Genomic DNA, 27,257 nt, shown 5'->3' with positions numbered 1-27,257 from the left:
GCCAGGGCACCGGGCTGGGGAGCTGCCAGGGGGAAAGGGCCCGGGGGGGGCGGCAGGGCACGAGCCCCCAGTGTGCCCAGGTGGCCAAGGCGGCCAGCAGCACCCTGGCTTGTGTCCAAACCAGCGTGGCCAGCAGGGCCAGGCAGGGATCGTCCCCCCTTACTGGGCGCTGGTGGGGCCGCATCTGGAATCCTGGGTTCGGCTTTGGGCCCCTCACTGCAGGAGGGACATGGAGGGGCTGGAGCGTGTCCAGGGACGGGCAGCGGGGCTGGGGCACCAGTCTGATGGGGGAGCTGGGGGGGGTCAGCCTGGAGAGGAGGATGGCTCAGGGGGGACTTTATTGTGTTCTTTACAACTGCCTGAAAGGAGGGTGTAGGGGAGGTGGGTGTCAGCCTCTGCTCCCAAGTGAGAAGCAACAGGACGAGACAAAATGGCCTCAAGTTGCACCAGGATTTAGATTGGATCTTGGGAAAAACTTCTTCACTGAAAGGATTGTCAAGCACTGGAACAGCCCGCCCGGGGAGGGGGGGCAGCATCACCATCCCTGGAAGTGTTTAAGAACCATGCAGCAGTGGTGCTCAGGGACATGGTTTAGCGTTGGGCTTGGCAGTGCTGGGTTAGTGGTTGGGCTTGATGATCTCAGAGGTCTTCTCCAACCTAAATGGTTCTATGAGGACCTGTGATTTAGTGCACACTGATTTTCATCGTTGGTTGCTCAAGGAGAAAGGAGCTTGGACCACGATTGTAGATCGTAGAGCTAGAGCAAGGAAAATGCCTTTCTTTTTTAGGACTTCTAAAATATTTCTCAAGTTGTAGCTACTCATCAGAACTGTAGGTTTTCACCTGTAGGCAGATAGAAATAAAAAAGTCACAGATTAAATATGTAATTGTTTGCTAGGAAAAAAAATAATCAGCTGGCATCCCAAGAGCTGTCTCATTTTTAAACACTTCATGCTTGGAATCATTACAGACGGTGCAGCGATTTGCCTCTGGAGATGGCCAAACAAAACTGCACAAAACCATGTCTCAGGGGGAGATTGGGAAGCTGGCAGCTGCGCAGAAGAGCCTGGCTCCAGATGGGAGGTAGGAAACATGGCTGAAGATGAGAAAGAAGTCCCTCCTGTGTCCTTACACTCCATCACCTTGCCGAACCACCCCAGCTCCTTTGGAGCTACACCGGGCAAATCCAGCCCACAGGTTACTTGTCCCGGCTTTCCTACATGACTGCACGTGCCCAGTTAGAAGAGGTGTCCTGCTCACATCCCGATAAAGTTTTGACGACATGGGCTAGGTGTCCCACCCCACACCGCCCAGTTGCATGTGTGAAAACTTGAGTTTCTCGCCTTTCCTGAGGACAAGTAACCTGGTTTCCCCAGTAGAAGTTGTGTGGCTTTAACTCCTCCTCAAACACCACTGAAGGTCCAGGAGATTCAGGGTAGTTTTGGGTAGAAGGACTTTTTCCTAGTTAAGACGGTTCCTCTTTCCCCAACTTATTTTCAGGCCTCAGCGAGCCAAGATGAGGTTCTGGGTAAAGGGAAAGCAGGGGGAGAAGAAGACCCCACGGGAGAAGCTTGCTACCCAGTCTGAGCTGCTGGAGCTGTACGCGGAGCAGGAAGCCCCCAGCAGGGAGGTGATTCCTGGCTTGCAACTTGGTGAAGGTAAGTGGTGGGGTGACAGTGCTGGTATAAGGAACTGAGAAATTGTGTTCACCCTTATGGCAGAGGGAAAAGCAAGTGCAAATCTGGCTTTATGCTCCAACCAAGCGTAGCCCAATATATAAGGGCTTGGGTAAAGATACAGAACTGAGGAAGGTCAGCTTATCTATAGGGTGATATATATATATAGGTATCTGTATATAGGTCTCTGTAAGTGGGAGTATCGCGTATAATGGTGGGGTCCAATTGAGGCTGCTGTGGGAAAACAGTTTGGGAACCTGGACATACCAAATGTCCACGCTGGTTCGCATCTCTTGATTTCATGGGCAGCCTCAACACAAAATAGTAGTAAGTAGGTTAGAGAGTGGGATCCAAAACAGGCCTGGAGGAATTCAGTGTTGCTAATCCTCCCGGCAGCCATTTGGACATGGGCAGATGTTTCCCCTCTTGACAGAGGAAATAACCGAAGGAGAAATGACATTTAATCTTCGCATGAGTACCACACAGTGCTTTTCTCCTCTGCAGATTTATTCTGATGCCCATCTCCCTGTTTTAGTGGCAGAACTATTTTTCATCTGCTCTTCAATCTCTTTCCCCCTTTTTAATTATCACCCGCAGAATTGGGTCCTCACCACCTGACCCCCCCACGGAGTCCTGAGCTGTCTGGTATCTACCGCCGGGAATTTAAGGAGAACAAGGAGCCCTCTCCCAAAGTGAAACGCAAGCGCAGTGTCAAGATCAGCAGTGTGGCTCTGGAGCCTGTGCAATGGCAGAACGACTCGCTGCAGATCATAACAAGCGCTAGCGATTTGAAGAGCATGGATGAGTTCCTCCTGAAAAAGGTAACTCCTATCCTCACTGCTCCACTAAATCATCAGAGAGCCCAAAGAGCAGACAGAAGCAGCAAAGCCAAAATTGTCCTGAGGGCAGCAGTAGCAGTACTAATAATTCATCTAAGGGGGCACAGCATGCACCAGGGCAGGCTTAGGAGAAAAGGTGGGCACGCTGTGCATGCACTGTGTGGTCATTCTGCATGAGCACAGCAGTTTCAGAGCTTCCATTGCTTTGAGCTGCCCCTGGTGGCATCAGAAGTGGGTGACCTGGGAGAGCAGGAGTTGAAGGCTGCAGGGAAATGCTCGTGTTTCTAGTTTACACACAGGAGAAACCATCTTGTAATCATTATTAACATCATCTGCCCATGGTGGAGCAGCTGCTCGTTAGGGGTGCTTCATCTCACATGGTGCTCTGCCACAGCAAAAGTGGCATGGGTGCATAAACTCCCTTGGTTTTCCAGATGAACGAACTGGATAATGAGGACAGCAAGAAAGACACGCTGGTGGATGTTGTGTTCAAGAAAGCGCTGAAGGAATTCCGGCAAAATATCTTCAGCTTTTACTCCTCGGCATTGGCGGTAAGTGATCACATGATGGCTGAGAACTTCCACCTCCAGGAGAAATGAGATGCTCTGGGTCCTCCTGGTGGTGGAGATGTTGCCAAGCCTTCCATTCCTGGTCTGCTCATCCAAAGGATGGATACTCTTCCTTTGTATTCAGTCCCATGAGCTGTAAATTTGGAATAACTCTTCCTCATTAGCCAGCTCTCAATATACGTTGGGTGGAGATTTCTGATCTCCTGTTACAGCTTGCTCCCAGCCAAGTGGGAGATGACAGTACATCAGCAAACCCCTATTTGCCAGACCAAGTGCCTTTGTGTTACATTTGCAATGGTGGAGACATCTGAGCCACCTGAAGCTCTGCTTTTCTGCTGCTTGGGAATCTGAGCAATGATTACTATGGCTTTTGATCACGATGATCAAAAAAAGTTATTTTATTGCCCAGAATGTACAAAAAGTTCCCTCAAAAACTTGAGCTGATGCTTAACATCCTCCTGCTCTGCGCACTGAGAAGCCACCCTGCCAAAGGTCATGAAACAAGTCTCTACTAGATGATCCTTTTTTCCTTCTTTTAATCATACTTGGACTTTCCCCGAGCAGTCGGAAGCCGGTCAGGCTGAAATAGTTGTCTGGAGCAGAAGAGGCAGTCTGGGGTGTATAAAAAACACTTTTCTTTTTGCTTCTGTTTCCTTAAAAGATGGATGATGGGAAAAGCATCCGCTATAAGGACCTTTACGCCTTATTCGAGCAGATTCTGGAGAAGACCATGAGACTTGAGCAGAGGGACTGGAGTGAGTCTCCAGTTAAAGTCTGGGTCAACACCTTCAAAGTCTTCCTGGATGAATATATGATAGAGTACAAACCCCTGGACTACACGGCAGTGAAGGTAGTTGGCACTTTTCTTAAGCCCTTTGAAGATTTGGGAACTGTCTTTCTGTGGAGTCGTGCTCTCTGTAGGCACATGGGAACCTCTGTGGTCTTCTCTGCTTTAAGCTGAGGTGGACGTCAGGTGGCACACAGGCGTGATTCATTGAGTGCATTTTACTGGGCTTGCAAAGCCCAGTTCACACCTGGGCTGAGCTGGGCCTTGGCCAATGCCAACGTGTAAACATTGTCCCCAGGGCAAAGCTGCAACCACATGCGGGTGGTTGGAAAGGTAGCTCCTGGTGCTGCTTTTTTAGTGTTGTGGGGGTTGGGGTTTTTGAGGGAAAATGGAATAGATGCAAGCTTTGAGGGGAAGCAGAAGAGATACAAGCTTTCCTTGTCTCTTGACTGCATACTTCACTATCAGTTGGGGTGCAGGAGAAGGGGACATGGGCAGTGGCTGTCCTTGGGGTCCAGGTGTGGTTTTTCAGTTGCAGTGTCCCTTTCACAGACATGATCTCCTCGCTTTCTGCTCAATATTATCTGCAAGGACAACCACAGAGTCTCAGGCTGGGCTTGGGAGATGGTGTTTGTTTACTGTACAAATGTCCCATCTTTAGGCTCTTCTGCTCCGAGTCTTCCCCAGGCTCGTCTCCAGGATGGTTTTCTTTGAAGCAGGCTGAGCATCGGCTCCAGCTGCAGTGGTGTGCCACATTTTTCTTGGGTGTCTTGCATGAGATAGGAGAGCTTTTGGTCACTGATGCTGGACTTGGAGCTAGAGCAGCAGCTAGTCTCAGCTCTGAGGTGAAGATCTGGACAGTTGTCCAGAGAATTTCTGAAAATGGGGTGATCTGTAGGAGAGTCTTCTAGAGTGACTCTCCTGGGGCTGCAGGTGTACTGGAGGACTGGGCTGGAAAGCAGTGGGCAACATTAGATACGAGCCCTCTGTACGCTTTACCTGGGGAAATTGCCTGTAAATATGCTTAAATCTCTTTCTAATACCAGGTGCCAAAAACAGAACGAAAAAAGAGAAGAAAAAAGGAAGCAGATGTGGTGAGTTGAGCACTCTGTGCCTGTGCATTAGAAAACTAATGTCCTTGTGGCCACAATGACACGTGATAAAGAGACCTGCTCATGGTGCATCCTGTGTGGAGATCTGAACATTGATGAATACGCAGCCATGAAAGGACGTGCTAGAAAGATGGATGAGGTGGATTGGGTTTGCTTGGTCAAGGATCATTGTAGGTTGTTCTCTGAAAACACATCCTACATCAGTCAAGACTGTAAATGTAATGTCAAGCCTTATTATAGAGGAACTCAGAGTGAAACGAAGTGTTCTTCTGGGTTTCTGCATAAACTTACAGTGTGTGTTTTACATCTCAAATATCAGAGATGTAGGAGATTACATCTCCTTTTTTCCTAAAGGATATGATAATACTATGAAGAATGCAGGTGCAGAGCAAAAAGGGGCCATGGATGCACAGATCTTCTTAACATGGAGAAGCTGACCAGTCAACCTCAGTCAAACAGTTTCTAACCTGCCTGCATGATGGTTTGGTTCCCATACAGGCTCGTTGTCTGTTTGGGTTGCGTATGAGGTTATTGGGCTGAAAAGGAAACAAAAATAGCAAATAAAAGCAAGTAACAGTTAGAAGTTGGAGTCTGACAGTGTTCATCTTCCTGTTTTGCAGCAGACTAAGCACTCATCTCCTTTTTCTTACCATCCAACCTTTATCATCGCAGGTGGAAGAGCACAACGGTCACATTTTTAAGGCGACCCAGTACAGCATCCCCACCTATTGTGAATATTGTTCCTCCTTGATCTGGATAATGGACAGGGCTTCTGTTTGTAAATGTAAGCATGCTCTCTTTGGTCTTTTTTCATGTGCTTGTATCACAGTGATGAAGTTTTGGATTTTGAAAGGGTTTTGCTCTCAAATAATTTGGAGGTTTTCACATTAGAAGAGTTGTTGGGACAGATCTGAAGGGTTTCTGAAGCCAACTCGTAAGTCCATCGCAGCAGTCCTTCCAGTCCTCATGGTACAGTTAGTTTTATGCATGGGAGCTTTTTATTACATCTCTTATCCCATAAGGTCATACAGTCATCCCATGTGGTCAAACCATATTTAAGCGTCATGGTAAGAAGGACGGTAGAGCTGGGTATGGCAAACCGGCCCTGTGGCTTCTGCCCATAGGATGCCTGTGGGATGTCTTGTGACCATGATGAATTCGTTTGGCTTAGCCCATTCGACCTCTAGGCATGTGAATTTGAGGGGAGATCAGGAAAATAGAGGAGGACCAATGGGAAAAATTGACACATCACTTTGGTTTTTCCAGCATTTCTTTGATTAGGTTGGAAGTATCAGCCCTGGGGTATTTCAGGCTGATGTCCAGTGCAGGAAGAATACAGATTAGGTGCTATTTCCAACCACTTTGAGGGTATCCATGTCTGATAGCTCAGAGTGAGTCATGGATTATTTTCTGCTTCGATGTATCAGGGTTTTTTTAATGTTTCAAGGACTTAAATATGAGACCTTTCTAACTAAAGGCTTTTTTTTGTTTTGGTTTTTTGTTTGAGAGGATCTAATATAGTCTTGGCCCGTGGAAACTGCAAATTCAAAGTGCTTTTGACCTCCTAGTCCTAAGAGGAGCTACTTAATTCGTATACATTCATATTTCTCTAGCAATATGACTTTTTGGATTACGAAATACTATTTTTCTTCGTTACAGTATGTAAATATGCTTGTCACAAGAAGTGCTGTCTTAAAACCACAACCAAGTGCTCCAAAAAGGTAAATGTCTTCTTTTCTTTCATTAAATACCTTTCAGACGGTGATCCCAAGCTTGTATAAAAAATGTTTGCAGGCACGCAGCTTGCTATAATGCTGGCAATAGCCCTCCTTCGAGCAGGAGCTTGGACCAGAGATACTTGAGGTTTCTCCAGCAATGCATCATTATACATCTGCCCAGTCATGCAGCAGATGCTGCAGTGATGTTCCCACCTTGTATCCCACCTTGCAGTATCCCACACTGCATAATAGAAAGCTGCCTCATTTGATAGCTTTGAGGGACTTGGAAATGTGGGGTTATTCTTGGAAATACGGGCTATTCTTCACCCCACTGGTCCCTGTTCAGCTTATAGCGCGGTCCCCAAACAGCAGTGGCACTACAGCTGAGTGAAGAAGCGTGGGTGGAGGATGCTCAAGCACTCACTGTGCTCCTTAGAGGGGAATTAAATATTATTTGTTGGGCTTAAGGGTACAGACGACAGTGAATGAATGCAGCAGGTCACCACAGCTAACAATTAATCATCAAGATTTGGTGATTTTTCTTTTAAATAGTTTATTTTGTGCCCAAAAGACAGACAATACAGCCAGGATAATAATGTCTGCAAAGCTTTATCAGCTCCCTAGGAGGCTTCTCAGGGGAAAACAGCCTCCATGATATGCAGCCTCCATAAAGCTGCATGATTACATTTTTCCCAAGAAATAATTTGAATATATACTTTGAATATATATATATGTATATATTTGAATATGTTTGTGATTTAAATATATACGGTATTTTTGCTACACTTTCCCTTTCTGGAAGTATTTCTGCAGGAGCTGGGAATGCCTTATAAGAGTTTCTGCTCTAAAATCTGGGAAGTTCAATGAGATCTCTGACTATTATTTTTTTTTCAGAGATGCTTGGAGCCTTCTTGTTTCTTGGGGTTTCTCTGCACAAGGAATTTTTTTTGTTCCGTACCCAAAGAAGCAACTTCACTGTGTCTCTGTGGCAGTTTTCCACTTGGGTAGTTGGAGGTCCTTCTCTAGGAGGGCTCTGGTTTGTCTGTGCTTGGTGGGTTAACATTTTTAGAGTTGTTTTCAGCAAAGGGGAGCTACAAACCATCTATTACGCTTTGAGAAAGAGGTCTGTATTTTCTGGCAGCTGTTGATTTTTTTAACTGTTAGCCTTGTCCCAGACTGGATCTATTTCTCCACATCTATGGGAACGCGAGCAAACACCAAGCTCCTCTCTCTCGATGGCCATAGAATTGCTTTCACCCATGCTTGGTCCTCATCTCAGAGCTACTTGATTTGAGTGAAGTAGCACATGGGTTTTGTGGTATCACGTGTGCTGATGGTTTTTAGCAGCCAAGCAGGCTGGTTGAACAGCAGTTGATGAATTTCAACTGTTAGCTGAGTTCAGATGCTCCTGGGGAGGGGGGAGGGGGTCCGTAGAGCATGAAACAGCATGGGCATTTTCCCCACATCATGTCATAAGGTTTACAAGATCAGTGGAAGGATGGCAACAAAGATGCAGGAGTGGTTATAAGGGGAGCTGTGACCTGGGTTGTGGTCACCACTGTCTTGCTGATGATGGGCTGCAGCGTGTGCCATCTCACGTTCCTTTTGCTGGGGCCAGGGCATTTGTGTCAAGATTTCATTGGGTCTTTTGACTTTTCCCATCCAGAATCTGCTGTGCAGGAGGACTTTGTCTGCATTAGAATTTGCCGGATATCAAATCTTCAGTGAACATTTGTAGCTAGCAAGGGTCTCTCCTGACAGATGTACTTGGGTTTTTTCATGCTCTGATTTTGGCATCATGTTCATTCACAGGCATTTTTTAATTGCCAATGATGTGAGTTGATCTAAGTACCCCAGAGACAGATTTACCTGTTCTGCTTCATGCATCCTCCTTGCGGGGTGACTGTGACCATCTGCATTGGCTCTGACGGGCTTATAATATAACCACGGTGGGGTAGTTAAAGAAAATCCAAACTTGTATGGCTTCAAGTGCATGTCCAGAAACTGATCTAGAATTGCAAGACGTGCATTGCTGGCAGTCCTGTCCTGCTTCATTAGACTGACTTGCAGGTCACCTGGATCAGCTGAAGAAGTCTGAATAGCAGCTGGATCAAAGTGTTGCACTGGCATTGCTTCCTAAAAGGATTTTAAACCATTTTTTCTTTTCATCTTCAGTATGACCCCGAGCTGTCATCCCGGCAGTTCGGCGTGGAGCTCTCCCGGTTGACCAGTGAGGAGCGTGCAGTGCCAGTACTGGTGGAGAAGCTCATCAACTACATCGAAATGCATGGGCTGTACACAGAAGGCATTTACAGAAAATCAGGGTCCACCAACAAGATCAAGGAGCTGCGGCAAGGACTCGATACAGGTAAAAGGATGGAAAAAACCCCACATGGGGAGTAAGATCTCTGCAACAGCAAAGGTTGGATGTAAGGATGGTGGGATGCTTCATCAGGACAAAACAAGGGAGTGGTCCTACCTTCCATAGGCTGTAGCGAGTGATGCTTTCACCTCTTAAACCAAAACTCAGGTCACCAACTCATGCTTTTTTGGGTACAATACATGAAAAAGTCATTTCTAGTTGAAGGAAAATGCTGTCTTACTTACACCATAGCAGTTGATGCCAGCAAGAAAAGAAATCCTGGTCTCACCTTACTTGCCCTGGAAAATGCATTCCTCTCTAATTTTAGCACATGGAGCTGAAATAAGGTGCTGTATTTCTTGCCATTAACGGCAGTGTGGTTTTGGGGTGGCACGTGAACATTTTCTGTTGTAGAGGAGTAGCTTTGGGTTAGAAGGGACCTTTAAAGGTTCGCTAAAGGCTTCATATTGATCGCTGCCTCGTTGTGGTTTTTTTTTTTCCTCAATCTGCTGCTGAACTCAGATATCGATAATGTAAATTTAGACGACTACAACATCCACGTCATTGCCAGCGTGTTCAAGCAGTGGCTCCGAGATCTGCCCAACCCTCTCATGACCTTCGAGCTTTATGAGGAGTTTCTGCGGGCAATGGGTAAGGAGCCTCCTTTGCTGCGCCATTCCCTTGGCAGAGAGAAGCAGTGGCCACTTTTAGCGCCAGACTTTTTATTTACTCCTTAGGCCCAAACCACCTGATTTCGCCAAATTATATTTACCTGGTTTCAAAGACTGATTTTTTGGCTATAAGGTGTTTTTTACACAAAGCCACTGGCAGTTTGATCTCACCTTTGGTGGCACACGTTTGTATTGTGGTTCAGCAAATTTTAGCCCAAACCATTAGCCAGAAGACCTGTCTTTTAAGTAGTAAAAGTAAGTGTTAAGAAGGTGTAGTTTTAAATAGGAAGAAGTGGTAGAAGCCACCCCTAAATGCTGGTGCTTTCTCCACAGGCCTCCAAGAGAGGAAGGAGACAGTGCGGGGAGTGTATTCGGTCATTGACCAGCTCTCCCGCACCCATCTCAGCACCCTGGAGCGTCTCATCTTCCACCTGGTGAGGTACGCTGGGCCAGGGCAGCTTCAGGGAATGGGCAAGGGGAGGATGCTCAGGCATCCTTCACACTGAAATAGCTGAGGCCAAAAGCAGGTGGGCAAGGTAAAGGGAAGAGCTTTCAGGTCCATCATGCCTCCCAGGAGGTGGTCCCAGAGCTGTTTCTCTAAATGATGCTTGTATTGCCAAGCAACGTCCACAGCACTCTGGTCGCTTGTGATGTGTGTGAGTCCATGGTGCTTCTTGCCACGGCAGGGGACAGGTTTTTTGGGTGGAACACACCAGTTGTTTGCCTGCCTTGGGAACACCTGAGATGTCTTCAGATTTGGCTTTCTCCATCGAGCAGAGCAAAGGTAGGGGCAGAGCTGTGTGCTTGCTAGCAGAGCAAGATTGCACCATAGGAACATCGACTTTTTTATTCATCCATAGCCATGTGGAAGAGGTGCAGTGGAGGTGCCTTCGCCTCTTGCTTCTCTCTTAATCCCTATTATTTTTCAGGATTGCCCTCCAAGAAGAGACCAATCGCATGTCAGCTAATGCCTTGGCCATCGTCTTTGCTCCTTGTATCCTCCGCTGCCCCGATACGACAGACCCGCTGCAGAGTGTTCAGGATATCAGTAAAACAACCACGTAAGAATGTGGTGCTGGATGATCCAGCTCTGTAACCATTACCATGTCACCACTCACATCTTGATAGCCCTTTGTATGGTCAAATAGCTCAAGAATAGAGAGCTTTAGCGTGGAAATTATAAACATGTATTAAATGCATCTTCATGAGTATATTTCATATTCTCTCAATGCCCAAGAGATTGTTGAATGGGATTTTTTAAGCTATGAAGGATCCATGAGAACAGATGAACTTGCGCTCTGGCCCAGCACATCTCAGCAGGAAAAGGTGGAGCTTGTGCTTATGTGGTTTTGTATTTAATCCCATTCATGGCAAGCAGATGTTTATGCTTACTTAATTTTGTCTTTTTCATTTGAGGAGGTGAGCTTATTTGGTGTGCAGCAATATTAATATGGCATACTTGGATTTCTTTAAGGTATTTGACATAATTGTAAAGGTTTTACAGAGAAAAAGTGAAGCACTTGCCCAAACGCAGTCTGGCTTGTATTAAATAGATTTAAAAATAGATAATGGAGACGGTAATAACGGAAACCATCCAGTGAAGGGCTGAGCTTCTGAAAGAGGTGGTTTTACCTCCACTAAGTATTAGAATTGTTGAAGACCAGAACATGCTTGGAGACGCAGCTGGTAGGAGCACTCATACTCGTTTGTAATTTTTTGTGATTTCTTTGTAGCCTCTCCCTTAGACTTTAGCTATAGCATATCCTCTAATTCTGTTACATGGAAAGGATTATTTTATTCCCCAAACACACTCCTAACAGCATTAAACAGTCAGGCTCAGCCGTTATCTCTTTTTAAGGGAAGTTCCACTACCCTTCTGTTTCCAGCTGGAGCTTTCTCCCTCCATACCTTTCTATCAGGGCAGATCTTTGGGCAAGACAGAGATAGCTCAGATCAAATAATTTCGTCCTCCCATTTTATCTTCTTTTGGGTTTTGTCCCCTCTTAGTTGTGTAGAATTAATCGTCATTGAGCAGATGAACAAATACAAGGCTCGTCTCAAGGACATCAACAGCCTGGAGTTTGCAGAGAACAAAGCCAAGAGCCGCCTCTCTTTGATCCGCAGATCAATGGTGAGATGCCAAAGCTACCTCTGTCCCCTCCTGTCCTCTCCATGCCCCTGAAGCCACCCTACCTTATCTCCTCCTGCTTTTCCCAGCCTTCCAAACCCCTTGCAACCTCCCACACCATCTCCCTCAGGACAGGGACCCCCAGCCCCATGATGGCTTCTGGCCTTTGCAGGGAGTCATAGCAAAGCACAAGGAGGTGGGAATGATCTGTGGAAATATGGCTGCTCCAGCTCAGATGCTTCTGATCAACATTTCCACCTTCATTTGAGCTTGTTCGGTCCTGGGTTGAATCAAGCCTTTCACTGACTGGCTTGACATCGCCCCATGGAAGACCTGGACCATCCCTTTTTGCGCTCAGTCGCGTTACCTGAACCCAAAATGAGCTCCCCAAAGGCGCTCTCTGCTCCCTCACCACCTTTTCGGGAGTCTCAAATCCATCTCATTGAGCTTCCATGCTTCCCGGGGGGCCGGCGGGCTGCAAGCTGTGCTTGGCTTGTTGGGCTGCAGGAGAGGGACAGACTCAGTCCAGCGTGGTCGTCCCAGGCTTGGGCTAAGCAGCTGAACAGCCCCTTCACTTTGATCTGCCCACTGTGGCCCTCAGGGACACGTTGCTCCTGCTTTTTTGGGGATGAAATCCAAGCAGGGGCTGGCCAAGGTTGTGGGACTGGTGCTGCAGAGCTGCCCTGCTCATCCCAGCTAAAAAGAAAAAAAACCCAAAACATAAAAATTAACAAAATCGGGTTTTTTGGAGGGGTGATGGCATGTGCACTCTAACCTTCTGCTTTCCTTTTCATCTCCTCTCTAATCCAGAAACCCGTACTAATTGCAGTTAGATTTATGAGCATAACCCGCAGTTCAATCCCGGTATGTATTAACTGCAGCGCGCCCTGCGCCAGGCGCCGCATCCCTCCATTGTGTGTCACCGCCGCTCATTCCAGCCCCGTCCCACCGGCCATTGTCCGTGACGTTGCCTGTCTGGTCCCCGAGCAGGTGCTGCTCCTGAGTGCCACCTTTTTTCCTGCAGGTCCCCCAGGTGGCAGGAGTTTGGGATGGCCAGGGCTCCACCATCCCTGCACGCAGCTCCTCAAAAAAACACTTCCTACCCCTTTTCCCCTTCCTACTGATTTTTTTCTATTTATTTTCTTTTTCCATCCTGTGATTCTCTCTTTTTTTGCTTTGCTTGACTTATCCTTTCCCACCCTAATTTCTGCTAGCTCAGGGTGTAGTCCAGCATCAAGTTGCCTTCACAGTGCTGCTGTATCTTGAGATGGTGGATAAAACCCTCAACTTGGATGCCTTGGAGACCATGAGGTATCTGAAGGTCTCCTCCACCTTCTTGGAGGAGGAGCACCACCCCCACCTTGAACACCAGGTCAGGACACCCAGGTTTGAATTGGGAGGGGTCCAGCAGCCCTTGTATTCCCCAAGTCCATCAGCTTGGGTCTGGGTTCCCAGTGAGACCGTGATGGGTGAGAAAGGTGCCTGCAGGCTTTTGGGGATGCTTGTGGGGCTCTTTCCCTTCCCACCAGCTTCAGCCCACAGCGCTTCTCCTCATCCTTCAACATCTGCAAGGGTCAGGGGACAAAGAGCAAAATTCAAGCTCTGCTCTCCTGATGCTGTTTTGCAAGCACCTTAAGTCCATGGACCGGTGAGATCTTTGGGATCTCAGGCATTTTGGCTAATAGGACTCAAGTAGCTGTGCTTCAGCTCAGGAGCCCACAGAAGAAGGTGGTGTCAGAACACTGGGGCACAGGAGCGGCTTTGCTGCCAAAGAAAGGTCTGTGAGAAGTGACATTAGAAGATGAAAGGGGTAAAGCGGAGCAAACCTGACTTTTAAAGAAAAAAGGGAGCTTCCTCTACCGTGCAAACCTGCTGTGGGCACTTGGATTATCAGGAAGACCCAGGGATGCCGCAGCTGCAGGGTTTAAATAGTCCTACAGGGAGAAAAGCCGCGGTGCAATGAGCAATTCAGCCACAAGGAGATGCAGGTTCATCCTGGGTGATGGTTGTCAGGAGGAGGCAGCAAGTGATGGACACTACTGGGACTGGTCGACACCTAAGTCCTGATCAGTTCAGGATCTTTGGAAGATGAGACGTGTCTGGTTATGACAGTGGTTAAGATGAAAGCTTTTTTAATGTCTGTGATGTCCCTCATTCCCCCAAATCCATCTTTTTTATTCTACTCCGTGGAGCAGATCTGTAGAGCTGGTCCTCAAAAGATTAAAATGGCTGCATGTGTAGTATTCCTCTGTACATACTACCCCCGTTGAGTCCTTTTTCATTGTCGCTTTTAATATTTAAAAAACTAGATAGTTCTTCAGAGCTGCATTAATTCTCCCCATTTAACTGTGCACACAAAAATTCACATTTGTTGTCTTATAATGGCCGACTGGAGGTGGTCTTGATTTCTGGATCTCATGTACATGAGACCAGAGCATGGGCCACATGATTAGGTGTGAGTTACAGTTTGCTGAAGGAGTCAGTGAGACCCTTTGATGCTCAGTAAATACCAAGGGTGGGCAAGGGAAGGATGTGAGACACAATCAAACTGTAAAGTGAGAGCCAGGTGCCCTGAAGTCAAAGTCCTGGTGATGCTCCCACCCAAAGCCAACACGGCCACCTGGCAGGTCAAGCTTCTTATCGCACAGGCTGTGGGCTTTGCGGAAACCCATCCTGCTGCCAGCTGGGCTTGCTTGGAAGTCCAAGTTGCGCTTGGTCCATCAGTGTCATCCTCACCACCTCCACCCTCACCACCTCCATCCTCATTCCCTCCAATGTGTTGAGTCCTTCTGGTACTTCTCCCAGCCTGGGGTGAGATTTCAGAGGGTCCTGAGTGTGACCGCCGGCAGTGCACTGAGGACTGATGGCCGGGGCCGTCTTCTTCACTCATCAGGAGAGCAGTGTGGTTGGCACCTGAGATGTTTGCAAAACTACCTTGGCTATTGGTAGTGACACTGTTGTTTCTCTTCAGGGCAAAGGACGTGTGCGACGTGGTGCCTACCCCAGCCCGACATCTCCTGTTGCTGTGCGCTTGCCTGTGGTAACAGATGTCCCAGAGGAGACCATGAGCAGCGAGGAAGCCATGGAGATGGAGGTGACAGAGCAGCAGCAAATGGCCATGCAGCAGGAGGAGAAGGTGCTGACTGAGCAGATTGAGAGCCTGCAGAAGGAAAAGTGAGTGTGGCCAAGGGTCCCAGCCATGTCCCCTAGCTATAGGTTACCTATGGATGTTGCTTGACATCATGTGGTTGACATGCTGCTCTAGGGAGACCTGGAGGACTCAATCCCTCCATGGTCTCTTGGTGTACGTGCATCCCTTTCTCCTCCCCACCTTCTTGGTCCCGTTGGGTCAATGGCACTGGGCTGGTTTTGGCAGGGAGGAGCTGACGTTCGAGATGCTGACACTGGAGCCCCGCGCCTCCGACGATGAAACCCTCGAGTCTGAAGCCTCCATCGGCACTGCTGACAGCTCTGAAAATCTGAACTTTGAATCCGAAGGAGCTATCTCTGATCGCTCAGGTATATCCAGGCGTTCTGGGGTTTATCACAGAATGGTTTGGGTCCCTTCAAAGATCATCTCACCCAACCCCCCTGCCATGGGCAGGGACACCTTCCACTAGGTTAGGTTTCTCTATAGCTTCAGGGGGCATCTGTTTGGTTTTTCTTGCCTGCAGAGAATGTAAATGGGTGTAAAGAGCAGGGTTCAGGGTTAAGGCCCGTGGACCTGGGGAGGTGGGTGGTAGCACCCAGGGTTTGGTGGGGAGGTGAGCACTCCTTCATCAAGTGTGTCATCTCAGGTGGTGCTACCTCTGATGAGATGCTGGGAATATTGTCCTGGCTTCATGGCTTGTGTCCCCGGGAAGCTGCACCGAGATGCTGGGTGTTTTCAGGGTGTTAATCGTGTGGCGATCCTTCCCTCCACGCAGAGAGAAGCATAGCACTTACCTCCCTGCGCCCCATCAAGCCAGAGGGGCCGAGCCGGCTGCGAAGGCACCCCAGGACGCGGCCGGACCCAGCAGACTCAGCCGATGCCTCCATCTCCTCCTCCTCCCAGTCATCCACCTCCTGCTTGCCCCACCTGCCCCGAAAGCGCTTCCAGATGTACTCCAAATCGCCTTTCTACAGAGCAGGGGGGCTTGGCGAGCCCCCCGAAACCCGGGCAAGCCCCGAGGGCTTCGTGGGGCCTCTCTGTTATCCCGAGGACCGGCCTCAGTTCACCACCCGCGGGACTTTCAACCCAGAGAAAGGCAAACAGAAACTGAAGAGTGTGAAAACGTCCCCCCCAAAAACCAAAGAGCCCCCGGATGGGGGGATGGGGGGGGGGCACAAGAGGAACCCCGAGGCTGACTGTGCCGCCACCCAGCCCCTCGTCCTCCTGGGGAGCAACGAGTTCATGGTCTGAGATGCTCTGTCCCAGGGATGCGGTGCACGCCCGAGCGCATCCTGCCCATCGGCAGCACCGGCAGCGCTCCCCATGGCTTCCTCCTTAATGCCAGGGGGAGGAATTCTTAATTAAAAAGGCTGGTGGGGGACGGTTTTAACGGTGGCCTTAATGGTTTGGGGGGGCTGAGACCTTCGGGGGGGGGGGGGGTTGGACCAGGGATGGAGGGGCACTGGCTGGCCCCTGCACCTTTCCCTTCAGAGCATCCCATGTCTCGGAGCATCGTGCTGCCAAATCCTTGTACTGAATCGCCGTTGCTGTCAGTAGGAGAAAACCAATCCTAAAAATCCTGTGGGAGCATCCCAAGCCAATGCCGGCTCCGCTCCAGCCAGCCAAGCCCTCTGCGCTTTAACCACCTCATCCACACCAACGCCAAGCGCATGGAAAAGCGTTAAAATCTGCCAAAAATCACTCTATTTTTTTTTTATTTTATTTTTTAATGTGACCTAACCACCTTTCTTCTTTTTTTTTTTTTTTGGAGACCATCAGTATTAAAAAATAATAATAATAATAATCAAGGACTACTTGAAGCTATATTTGTTTATATGGCGGTTACTGGAGTTTCTTGTAAATATATATATTTTTTTTTAATATTTTTCCCCAGACAGAACTACTTTTTTTTTTTAATTATTATTATTTTTTGGCTGGGGAGGAGGGAAGCGATGGGCTGAGCCGTCCTGCCAGTGTCACCATCAGTGTCACCGTCCATCACTGCCGCTACCACCTTGCTCTATACATTGAGTTTTATTTTGAACAAGAAATCCCCGTGATTTCAAAGCTGTGCCCATGATAAGATTAATTAGCAACACTAGCTAATGACTCAGCTCTTAATCTCTCCTGTATCATCATCATAGTCACCCTCGATGGTACCCAGAGAAGCTCTAGGTACAGGAAGATCTCTGGAAAGGTGAAATTAGGAGCCCCAAGGCGCTAATTAGATTAATGAAGGCTGGATACGTCCTGCCATATGGGCTGGGAGTCACAGGTTGAGGCTCATCCTTTCCCAAAACACCACTGCAAAGAGGGAAAATGCAGGAAAATGGAGTTTTCCTGATAATTTTGTATTTTGTCAGGCATTCCCACATCCCCGGGTTTAGCTGAGCCACCCTTTCGTCCCCTCTCCCTCTGCCCAAAGGGCCGTTTCTTTTGAGGGATGGTTTATTTATTGTTGCTTTTTGGTTTGGGGTTTTTTTTACTTTTGTTTTTTCTGTTTGGTTTTGGTTTTGGTTTTTTTTCCAATGGGGAAAAGCAATATATGCCGCAGGGAGAGTGAGGGCATGGGAGCAGTGTCTGGCTGGTCGCTGCATCCCAGGAGCAAAGCAAAAGACCAAGACAGTCATCCCCCATCCATAGGGAAAATGGGATTTTACCATCGCCAGATGTAAAACCAGGGATTTGGGGACCGACCCGGGATGTGCTGGGAAGGTGAGTGGTGGCTGTGAAAGTGAAAGCTCCTGGGGGCCACCCCAGCCCCCCAGAGCTGGAAACAGCAGGAGCGCCCGGTGTCCCGCCAGAGCCAGACCCCTGGGAGCCCCTTGGGAGCCCTTCAGCCAAACCCGCAGGAAATCCCTGCAAAGTGGCCAGGCTGTGGGCAGGGGGGCTGGGGGGGAGGGGGCAGGGGGAGCGGGGAGCCACAGGGACAGGGCTTCTGCAGCGCCTCCAAACACATATATATGTGTGTGTATATTTCATTTGAGAGAGAGATATATTTCCCTTATATATATATTTTATATATATAAAGAAAATATATTTGAAAGAATATATATTCTATATATAAAGAAAATATATATAAATATATATATTCTCTCTATAAAGTATATATAAAAGAATATATATAAAGAATAAATATTTCTTTATATATTTCATATTTCTTATATATAATACATCTTTATATATAAAGAAATATATGAGATATATACTATGTATAAAGAATATATATATTTTTGTGTATATATTTTTATATATTTTTGATATATAAAAATATATAAAAGAAATATACTGTATATAAAGAATATATATTTCTTTACATATATATTTTTATATATTTCTAGGTAAAGAAATTATATGAAGGAAATATATACTATACATAAGGAATATATATTACTTTATATGTTTGTGTATTTCTTCTGTATGTATAAAGAAATATATGTTTGTATATATTTATATATTTCTGTATATAGACAGTGTATTTCTATATAGAGAAATATATGAAATATATACTATATATAAAGAATATGTTTATTTTATCTCTGTTTCTTTATATATATAAATGTATAGTGTATATATAGAATATATATAGAGAAAATATATTTCTTTATATATATAATGTATTTGTGTGTGTATATATATAAAGAAAAAATATATAAAAGAAATATAGACATATATATGTACATGTGTGCGAGACCCTGGCAGGAGCTGGGCTGGCAGTCAGTGTGGGGGCCCCCGGGACTCGGGTGGGGGACGAGGGGTCCCAGGGTCCCCGGGCAGCCCCCAGCCCTCCCCCTGGCGAGGGGCTGGATGTGGGGGCAAAGCCGGCGTTTCCCAGAGTGGCGTGAATGTACTTACTACTGGAACGGAGAGGGGCTGCGTGCTGTTCATTATTATTATTTTTAATGGACATTTTTTTAAGTAATTTATAAGTCTGCTGCGTGTAAATTAAAAACAAAGTCTGTATTGTAAGAGGGTATATTATCCTGTGTCATCCGTGCTAGAAATTGTTTAAAAAAGGAAAGGGGAAAAAAAAAAGAGAAATAAAAGCGTAATTCCGTCTCGGCGCAGGGTTTGTGTGCCCCGCAGCCAGGGGTGCTGCCGCCTGTGCACCCTGAGCGGGGGCTGCCTGGGGACCGGGGTTCCCCCTGCCCGGCACCGCAGCATCTGGGAAGTGCGGTTTGTGGATTTTTTTTCCCCCACATCCTCCCCCGTGACTGTACAAAGCGGCTTGGCAAACGCTGACCTCGTGCTAATTAAAGAGCTGTAACGAGGCGCGCCTGGCGCTGGGTGCTGTGTTTGATGCTGGGGGGTCCCGGGGGGTCCCAGGGGCTGGGGCTGCGCTGCCGGCTCAGCCACGGCGGTCGCCTCAAGTCACGCTCAGAGCTGTCGCATTGATGGAATATTTCTGCTTATTCCTATGCAGATTATTTCTATTCAGATTATTTTCAGTTTATTTATATTCAGATAATTTATTTCCATTTTGTTTATATTAATATTATTTCTGGTCAGATTATATTTATCTTATTTCTATTGAGATAATTTGTTCTCTATTTATTTGGTTTCAGATTATTTTCATTTTATTTCTATTCAGAGTATTTAAATCAGATTATTTGGGTTATAGTCTGATAATTTATTTTCAATTTATTTCTATTGAGATTATTTTCATTTTATGTGTATTCACATCATTTCTATTAATCTTATTTATATTCAGGTTATTGAGATTATTTATATTCATCTTAGCTTATTTATACAGAGTATTTATTTTCAGTTTATTTATATTCAGGTTATCCTATTTATTTATATTCAGGTGGTTAATATTCTGCCCCCCCATCCGAGGATGGGGTTCCTAAGCCACCAGTGCGAGGAGCCTGGCTGCAAAAGCCTCTTTATTCGGAGCACAAATTGGCGGAGGGGGAGAGCAGGAGCCCCAGGACACAGGGACAACAGTCTGTCACCGTGTCCCCCAGGACCACGGAGCTGAAGTCGGGGGGGGGGGGGGGGGGGGGGGCATGCACAGTGAGCCAAGGGGCAGCTGTGGCGGCTGGGGGGACACCGATCCCTGGACTGGCATCACCCCCCCGGGCCAGTGGCACCCCAGGGATGATGATACCCTCAGGCTGGCATCAACCCTGGATGGTGTCACCCCTGGGCTGGCATCACCCCCAGCCAGTGTCACCCCTGGGCTGGTATCAACCCCAGGGTAGCTGTCACCCCGGTGGCCAGTGTCACCCCCAGGCTGGCACCATCCCCAACCAGGGTCACCCTTGGTCTTGTGGCATAGCCTGGGCTGGCGTCACCCCTGGGCTGGTGTTATGCCCCAGGCTGGTATCATCCCCAGGTGAGCATCACCCCCAGGCTGGTGTCACCCGTGGGTGGCAGTGGGTTCCCATGGGTGGCAGTGCCACAGAAAGGGCACTTTGCCTGGGTCCATGGGTTTGGGACAGCAGCACCCATCAGGCACCCCCACAATGAAGTGCTCCCGGTGTGTATGGCACTCACTTGGGGACATCCCCCTGCCACCAGCTGTCCCCAGTGAAGCTGGTCCCATGTCCCAGCTGCTGGTAGCATCCCCCAGTCCTGGCCACCACCCTGCAGACAGGACCATCGACACAATCACACCCTGCAGCATCCCAGGGTGAGGACAGCTGGGCTGGGGGTGACAGGGGGCCAGTGCAAGGTGACAAACAAGCAGGGTGACATCGGGGTGGGGGAAGTCAGTTCTTGAACATGTCACACAGCAGCTTCTCCATGGGGGTGTTGCCGATGGTCCGGCGGAAGAAGAGCAGCTCGACACGCTCAGAGGAGATGAAACGCAGCGCTGGGAGCAGCAGCAGCAGCTTCCCGAACCTGGGGGACAGAGCGGTGGCCGTAGCTGGGTGTCCCTACCCCTGGTGTCACCCATATGGGGACATGGGGACAGTGGTACCTGACCAGTTGCCCAGGGTAGTGAGAACGGTTGTGCTGGCCAAGCATCACCTGCGACTGGTCCTGCAGGTTCTCCACCTGCTCAGGGTCCTTCAGGCCACGGGTCTCTGCAGGGACAAGGGGGTGACAGGGTGGGGTGGGGACATGGTGACGGGCAGCGGCACGTGCTGGTGGGTCCTCTCACCTGGTTTGAAGAGCACCACGGCCTTCATGCAGGCGAATTCAGTGGGGTCGACGGCCAGTGCCTTGAAGCGGCTGAGGGTCTCCTGCAGCACCCGGACGTCCAGGGCGGCCGGCAGCAGCTTGCCCGGGGCCGGCTCGGGGACAGCCAGCAGCGGGCAGCTCTCCAGGGGCATGGACCACTGGATGGCACAGAGCAGGAACAGCTCGCTCCACGCTTCCTCCAGCAGGATCACCTGGGGGGCAGGGAGGGGGAGCCCCAAAACCCTTGTCACCCCCAAAGCCTCCAGAACCTGCAGCCACCACCGCTGGGTGGGCTGAAGGGCAACTTGGGGAGCGGGACCCCAAGACTGCGGTTAATGTTGTGGGGATGCTCCAACCCTCCCCATCCCCCTAGTTGTCTGCATTTTTTGGGGTCCCTATTGCCCCATAGGGGCATCCCCGACCCCACCTGGTCACGGAAGGGCAGGTTGGAGAAGACGGGCAGGTTTTTGGCCCATTTCACGGCCATGAAGAGGAGACGTGCAGAGGTCTCATAGACATTTTCGGGGCTGGACGCTGGGTATGGTGCCACCTGGTACTCGCCAGCCACCCGCTCTGGCTCACTGCCCGTCACATCCACTGTCTCATCAGCTGTAGGGATGAGAGAGGATGCTGGTGGTCACCACACCATGGGGACAACACCCACCTGTCCCCTCATCATGGGCAGCCACCCACCGTCCTCGGGCTCCAGCTTGGCGCAGGTCTCAGCCGTCATCAGGCTGGCCATGAAGCGATGGTTGGTGGGTGGCGTGGGTGCTCGGGGACCCGGGGTGACAGTGACAGTGGCACCGGGACCATGGGGATCTGGGCAGGGGGTCAGGGGGACCTCACGGGTTGTGGCCACGTGCTCGGGAGGCAGCTCGGCATCCAGCTCGATGCTGTCCAGCCGGACCTGGGCCGTGCTGCGGGGCTGACGTTCATTCTGCACAGCTGCAGGGACAAGGTGGCATCAGCACCAGCCGCCCCACTGTCACCCTGCACCATCCGTTACCGTGCGCCGCCCCCATCTCACCATCCTTGTTCATGCCGGCTTGCAGGCACTTCTTGAGCCGGCAGGCCTGGCACTGGTTGCGGTGCGCCTTGTCCACCGGGCACAGCCCCGTCCCCGCCTGGCACCTATGGGAGAGGTGGCACTTGGCTGCAGCCCCTGAGGTGTCCCCTGTCCCTGAGGAGTGTCCTGCCCCCATGGGTGCCATGTCCTGGGGGTGCTTTGTCCCTGTTGGATATCTTGTCTGCGCCAAAGGGCATCCTCCCCAGTGGGCACCCTGTCCCCAGAGGGTGCCCTGTCCCCCATGCGTTCGCCCTGCCTTGATGGGTGTCCTGGCCCCATGAGGGTGACCCCCCTGCCCCACTGGGTGCCTGTTGCCCGCCTCGGGCCCTGCCCCACTGGGTTCAAGTTTCCCTGGGTCCCCCACCTCATTGCCCATGCCACGGGGTCCCTGCCCCGCTGGACGTCCATCCTGTGGGACCCTACCCCACTGTGTGCCTGTCCCCTGGGGTCCCTGTCCCCCTGGGCATCCGTCCCCTGGGTCCCTGCCCTGCTGGCTGCCTGTCCCCCCACTCCACACCCCGCAGGGACCCTCCAGCCTGTGCCCACCTGTAGATGAGCTTCCTGCGGACGCTGCGCTTGAAGAAGCCGCTGCAGCCGTTGCAGGCGTAGATGCCGTAGTGCTTCCCGCTGCTGGTGTCCCCGCACACCTTGCACAGCAGCACAGGGCTCAGCGCCTTGCCGGGGGCCGGGCTCAGCCCTGTGGGAGTGGAGCCACCACATTCAGGGTGACTCGGCACACCCCAATGTCCCTTGTCCCTCCCACCAGTCCCTGCTGACCCTCAGTATCCTGGTGATGGGTCAGGTGGCTCCTGTCTCCACCAGATCAGACCAGGGACATGGATGGGGACACCCTGGGGACTCTAGGGATTTTGGCATCTCCCCACACCCCAGCACCCAGCATGCTGCAGGACGAACTCTCATAGAACTTTTTAAAAATAAGGGGATGAAATGGTGTCCCTAGGGATGAGGACAGTGGAGTTTCAGTGAGGGGACTCTGGGCATCCCAGAGAAGGGCCACAACCAGGGACTGGAGGTGTCCTGGAGAAGGGCCACATCTTGGGGACACTGGGCATCCCAGCAAGGGGCTGTGGGTGTCCTGGGGAAGGGTCACAGCAGGGGACCGTTGGGACTCTGGAGAAAGGCCAGGGACCAAGGGCCTCCAGAAAAGGGTTGTGGCTGGGGACTGCAGGCATCCTGGAGAAGGGCCATAGCTGTGGACCCTGAGGGTCCTGGAAAAGGACCATGGTGAGGACTGATGGACATCATGGGGCGGGTTGGGGTGGGGGACTGCAGGCATCCCAGCCCAGAGAAGGACCATGCTGGGGACCTTCAACATCTTGGAGAAGGGTGATAGCTGGGGACCCCAGGCATCGCAGAGAAAGACCATGATGAGAACCCCAGACATCCTGGAGGATCACAATAGGAACCCTGGTCATCCAGGAGAAGAACCACGAGGGGGACCCCAGGTAAGCTTGGAGAAGGGCCACAGTGGGGAACCTGGGCATCCAGGAGAAGGATTGAGACTCCAGCCTTTCCGGAGAAGTATCATGATGGGACCCCGGGTATCTTGCAGAAGAACCACAATGAGAACCCCAAACATCCCAAAGAAGAACTATGATGAAGATGCTGGGTGTCTTGGAGCTGGACCATGATGGGGACCCCAGCCATCTTGGAGAAGGACTGTGATGGGGACCCCAGGTATCTTGGAGAACGACCACAATGGGGAACCAGCCATCCCAGAGAATGACCCCACCGGCGACCGCAGTCCCACCATGTTGCACCCACTCAAGCAGAACACCACCGCTTACCCGTGGGGCTATCACCCAGCCCGGCGCTCACTGCCGACCCCGCCGGCGATGCAGCCATCCTGTATCCAGTGTCCCCACCTCGCCCTCCAGATCCACCGCGATGGGTGCCCAGGGTGTGGTGGAGCAGTGGGTGCTCCAGCAGCTCTGCGGGCAGCAGGGCTCTTGCCTTGCTCTCTTCAAGGCAGCTTAGCGGCGGGCGCTGTGTAAGCAGCCGCCTCTTTGTCACCCTCTTAATCTTTAGTGTCTACGCAGGGCGGGCGGGGATCAATCAGCCACGCGATGAAGAATTAAAAAGGTGCTGAGCCCCAGCCCTGTAACCCTAAACCCCGTGACACCCAAGCCACCCCCCCCCACCCCACCCACCCCCCCCCGCGCCACCACAGGCCACGGTGGGGGTGTCACCCTGCCACCACGTGTACCCCCACCCGGCACTGCGAGGCTGAGATTGTGGCGAAGGTGGTAGAGGGGGGTTGGGGTAGAGACCCCCATATGTGTCCCCCCCTCTCGGGACCCACCGGCTCCTGTAAGCGCATAAGCCCTTCGCTAAGGCGGTTAGAGGGGAATAACAAAAAGTGGTAATTAAGGGGAGGTAATTTCCCTACCCCTAAGTAATTAATTACCAACCCTGATGGCGAGGGGCGGGGGGTTGCTCAGCGGGGCCTCGTTGTGCCTCAGTTTCCCCTCCCGAGGTGACACAGGGCCCCAGGCGTGCTGGGCCGGGGCTGCTGACGGCGCAGGGGTGGGGGCCAGGTGGCCCCCGGGTTACACAACCGCTGCTAAACCCTCGCCATGACAGGGCAGCACAATTTGGGATTTGAGGGCTTTAGCCATTAAACCACCCCCCCGCCCCCGCCCAGCTCAGGGCAATGGTGGGTGGTCACCGTCACCCGGCCCAGGTTCTCCCCAGGGATGGGCCAGGCTGTGGCCGGGGGTCCCCAGCCCCGTGTCCCTCCCGGGGGGGGCCCAGACTGTGGCCCTGGGGGTGTTGCTGCCATCTGTGGCCCCAGCAGAGGTGTCCCAGGGGACGGGCCCTCAGTGGGTCCCTGCTGAGGGCTGGCAGCAGTGACATCTGTGGATCTGGGCCTGGGGGTCACCCCTCCATCGTCCCTGCCCGCAGCACGGCTCCGTGTTCCCTGCCCGCAGCACGGCTCCGTGTTCCCTGCCCGCAGCACGGCTCCATCATCCCTGCCCGCAGCACGGCTCCGTGTTCCCTGCCCGCAGCACGGCTCCATCGTCCCTGCCCGCAGCATGGCTCCATCATCCCTGCCCGCAGCACGGCTCCGTGTTCCCTGCCCGCAGCACGGCTCCATCGTCCCTGCCCGCAGCATGGCTCCATCATCCCTGCCCGCAGCACGGCTCCATCGTCCCTGCCCGCAGCACGGCTCCATCGTCCCTGCCCGCAGCACGGCTCCATCATCCCTGCCCGCAGCACGGCTCCGTGTTCCCTGCCCGCAGCACGGCTCCGTGTTCCCTGCCCGCAGCACGGCTCCATCATCCCTGCCCGCAGCACGGCTCTGTGTTCCCTGCCCGCAGCACGGCTCCATCATCCCTGCCCACAGCACGGCTCCATCATCCCTGCCCGCAGCACGGCTCCATCCCCCCTGCCCGCAGCACGGCTCCGTGTTCCCTGCCCGCAGCACGGCTCCGTGTTCCCTGCCCGCAGCACAGCTCCATCGTCCCTGCCCACAGCACGGCGCCATCATCCCTGCCCGCAGCACGGCTCCATCGTCCCTGCCCGCAGCACGGCTCCATCATCCCTGCCCGCAGCACGGCTCCATCATCCCTGCCCGCAGCACGGCTCCATGTTCCCTGCCCGCAGCACGGCTCCATCGTCCCTGCCTGCAGCATGGCTCCATCATCCCTGCCCGCAGCACGGCTCCGTGTTCCCTGCCCGCAGCACGGCTCCATGTTCCCTGCCCGCAGCACGGCTCCATCGTCCCTGCCCGCAGCACGGCTCCATGTTCCCTGCCCGCAGCACGGCTCCATCATCCCTGCCCGCAGCACGGCTCCATGTTCCCTGCCCGCAGCACGGCTCCATCGTCCCTGCCCGCAGCACGGCTCCATCATCCCTGCCCGCAGCACGGCTCCATGTTCCCTGCCCGCAGCACGGCTCCATCGTCCCTGCCCGCAGCACGGCTCCATCGTCCCTGCCCGCAGCACGGCTCCGTGTTCCCTGCCCGCAGCACGGCTCCATCATCCCTGCCCGCAGCACGGCTCCATCATCCCTGCCCGCAGCACGGCTCCGTGTTCCCTGCCCGCAGCACGGCTCTGTGTTCCCTGCCCGCAGCACGGCTCCATCATCCCTGCCCGCAGCACGGCTCCGTGTTCCCTGCCCGCAGCACGGCTCCGTGTTCCCTGCCCGCAGCACGGCTCCATCATCCCTGCCCGCAGCACGGCTCCATCGTCCCTGCCCGCAGCACGGCTCCATCATCCCTGCCCGCACCATGGCTCCATCATCCCTGCCCGCAGCATGGCTCCATCATCCCTGCCCGCAGCACGGCTCCATGTTCCCTGCCCGCAGCACGGCTCCGTGTTCCCTGCCCGCAGCACAGCTCCATCGTCCCTGCCCACAGCACGGCTCCATCATCCCTGCCCGCAGCACGGCTCCATCGTCCCTGCCCGCAGCACGGCTCCATCATCCCTGCCCGCAGCACGGCTCCATGTTCCCTGCCCGCAGCACGGCTCCGTGTTCCCTGCCCGCAGCACGGCTCCATCGTCCCTGCCCGCAGCACGGCTCCATCGTCCCTGCCCGCAGCACGGCGCCATCATCCCTGCCCGCAGCACGGCTCCGTGTTCCCTGCCCGCAGCACGGCTCCGTGTTCCCTGCCCGCACCATGGCTCCATCGTCCCTGCCCGCAGCACGGCTCCATGTTCCCTGCCCGCAGCACGGCTCCGTGTTCCCTGCCCGCACCATGGCTCCATCGTCCCTGCCCGCAGCACGGCTCCATCCCCCCTGCCCGCACCATGGCTCCATCCCCCCTGCCCGCAGCACCCCTCCACTCCACAGCCCCTGGCCCGCAGCGGCCCCCACCCTGACCCAGATCTCTGACAGCCGCCATCTGCGGCGGTGGCCGCCCTCCTCCCTCGGCAGCATTATGACGCTGGGCTAATGCGGCAGGAGCAAGCTGTCACCCTGCGGGCCTGCCCTGCCCGCAGCTTAGGTGCCTCCCGACCCTTCAGCAGAGCTTCACCCACAGGTGACACAACGCCCGGCGCCCGACCTGGGGGCGCCGGGAGC

The 27,257-nt window shown here is 52.1% G+C and overlaps 2 protein-coding genes across 11 annotated transcripts in view; one reads left to right on the top strand and one right to left on the bottom strand.

Moving 5' to 3' along the window:
• The window catches only part of MYO9A (myosin IXA), a 183,430-nt gene extending 165,538 nt beyond the window's left edge, over positions 1-17,892 (top strand). For 9 of the 10 annotated variants that reach the window (XM_040601411.1, XM_040601416.1, XM_040601417.1 and 6 more), the window contains 17 exons: positions 971-1,083; positions 1,501-1,658; positions 2,274-2,497; positions 2,950-3,066; positions 3,746-3,934; positions 4,918-4,965; positions 5,656-5,767; positions 6,643-6,704; positions 8,877-9,069; positions 9,586-9,714; positions 10,068-10,173; positions 10,664-10,795; positions 11,742-11,865; positions 12,673-12,726; positions 14,834-15,036; positions 15,239-15,381; positions 15,789-17,892. In XM_040601411.1, coding sequence (XP_040457345.1) covers positions 971-1,083; positions 1,501-1,658; positions 2,274-2,497; positions 2,950-3,066; positions 3,746-3,934; positions 4,918-4,965; positions 5,656-5,767; positions 6,643-6,704; positions 8,877-9,069; positions 9,586-9,714; positions 10,068-10,173; positions 10,664-10,795; positions 11,742-11,865; positions 12,673-12,726; positions 14,834-15,036; positions 15,239-15,381; positions 15,789-16,264 — 2,583 coding nt within the window. In that variant the 3' untranslated portion in view covers positions 16,265-17,892. The remainder of the gene's footprint in view (positions 1-970; positions 1,084-1,500; positions 1,659-2,273; positions 2,498-2,949; positions 3,067-3,745; positions 3,935-4,917; positions 4,966-5,655; positions 5,768-6,642; positions 6,705-8,876; positions 9,070-9,585; positions 9,715-10,067; positions 10,174-10,663; positions 10,796-11,741; positions 11,866-12,672; positions 12,727-14,833; positions 15,037-15,238; positions 15,382-15,788) is intronic. The other variant, XM_040601415.1, reaches the window with a different exon arrangement.
• Positions 17,893-19,886: 1,994 nt separating this feature from the next.
• On the bottom strand, positions 19,887-25,464 carry NR2E3 (nuclear receptor subfamily 2 group E member 3). Its single transcript, XM_040602477.1, has 8 exons — positions 24,020-25,464; positions 22,758-22,908; positions 22,173-22,276; positions 21,836-22,090; positions 21,570-21,751; positions 21,123-21,354; positions 20,940-21,045; positions 19,887-20,860 (listed from the first exon to the last, which is right to left on the bottom strand). The coding sequence occupies exons 1-8, from the start codon at positions 24,075-24,077 to the stop codon at positions 20,728-20,730; spliced, it is 1,221 nt and encodes a 406-aa protein (XP_040458411.1). The 5' UTR covers positions 24,078-25,464; the 3' UTR covers positions 19,887-20,727.
• Positions 25,465-27,257: the final 1,793 nt, after the last annotated feature.

This window comes from Falco naumanni, chromosome 7, assembly GCF_017639655.2.
Source record: "Falco naumanni isolate bFalNau1 chromosome 7, bFalNau1.pat, whole genome shotgun sequence".
Classification (NCBI taxonomy): domain Eukaryota; kingdom Metazoa; phylum Chordata; class Aves; order Falconiformes; family Falconidae; genus Falco; species Falco naumanni.
Note: the sequence above shows the minus strand (reverse complement) of the source record. Positions and strands in the feature narration are given on the sequence as shown.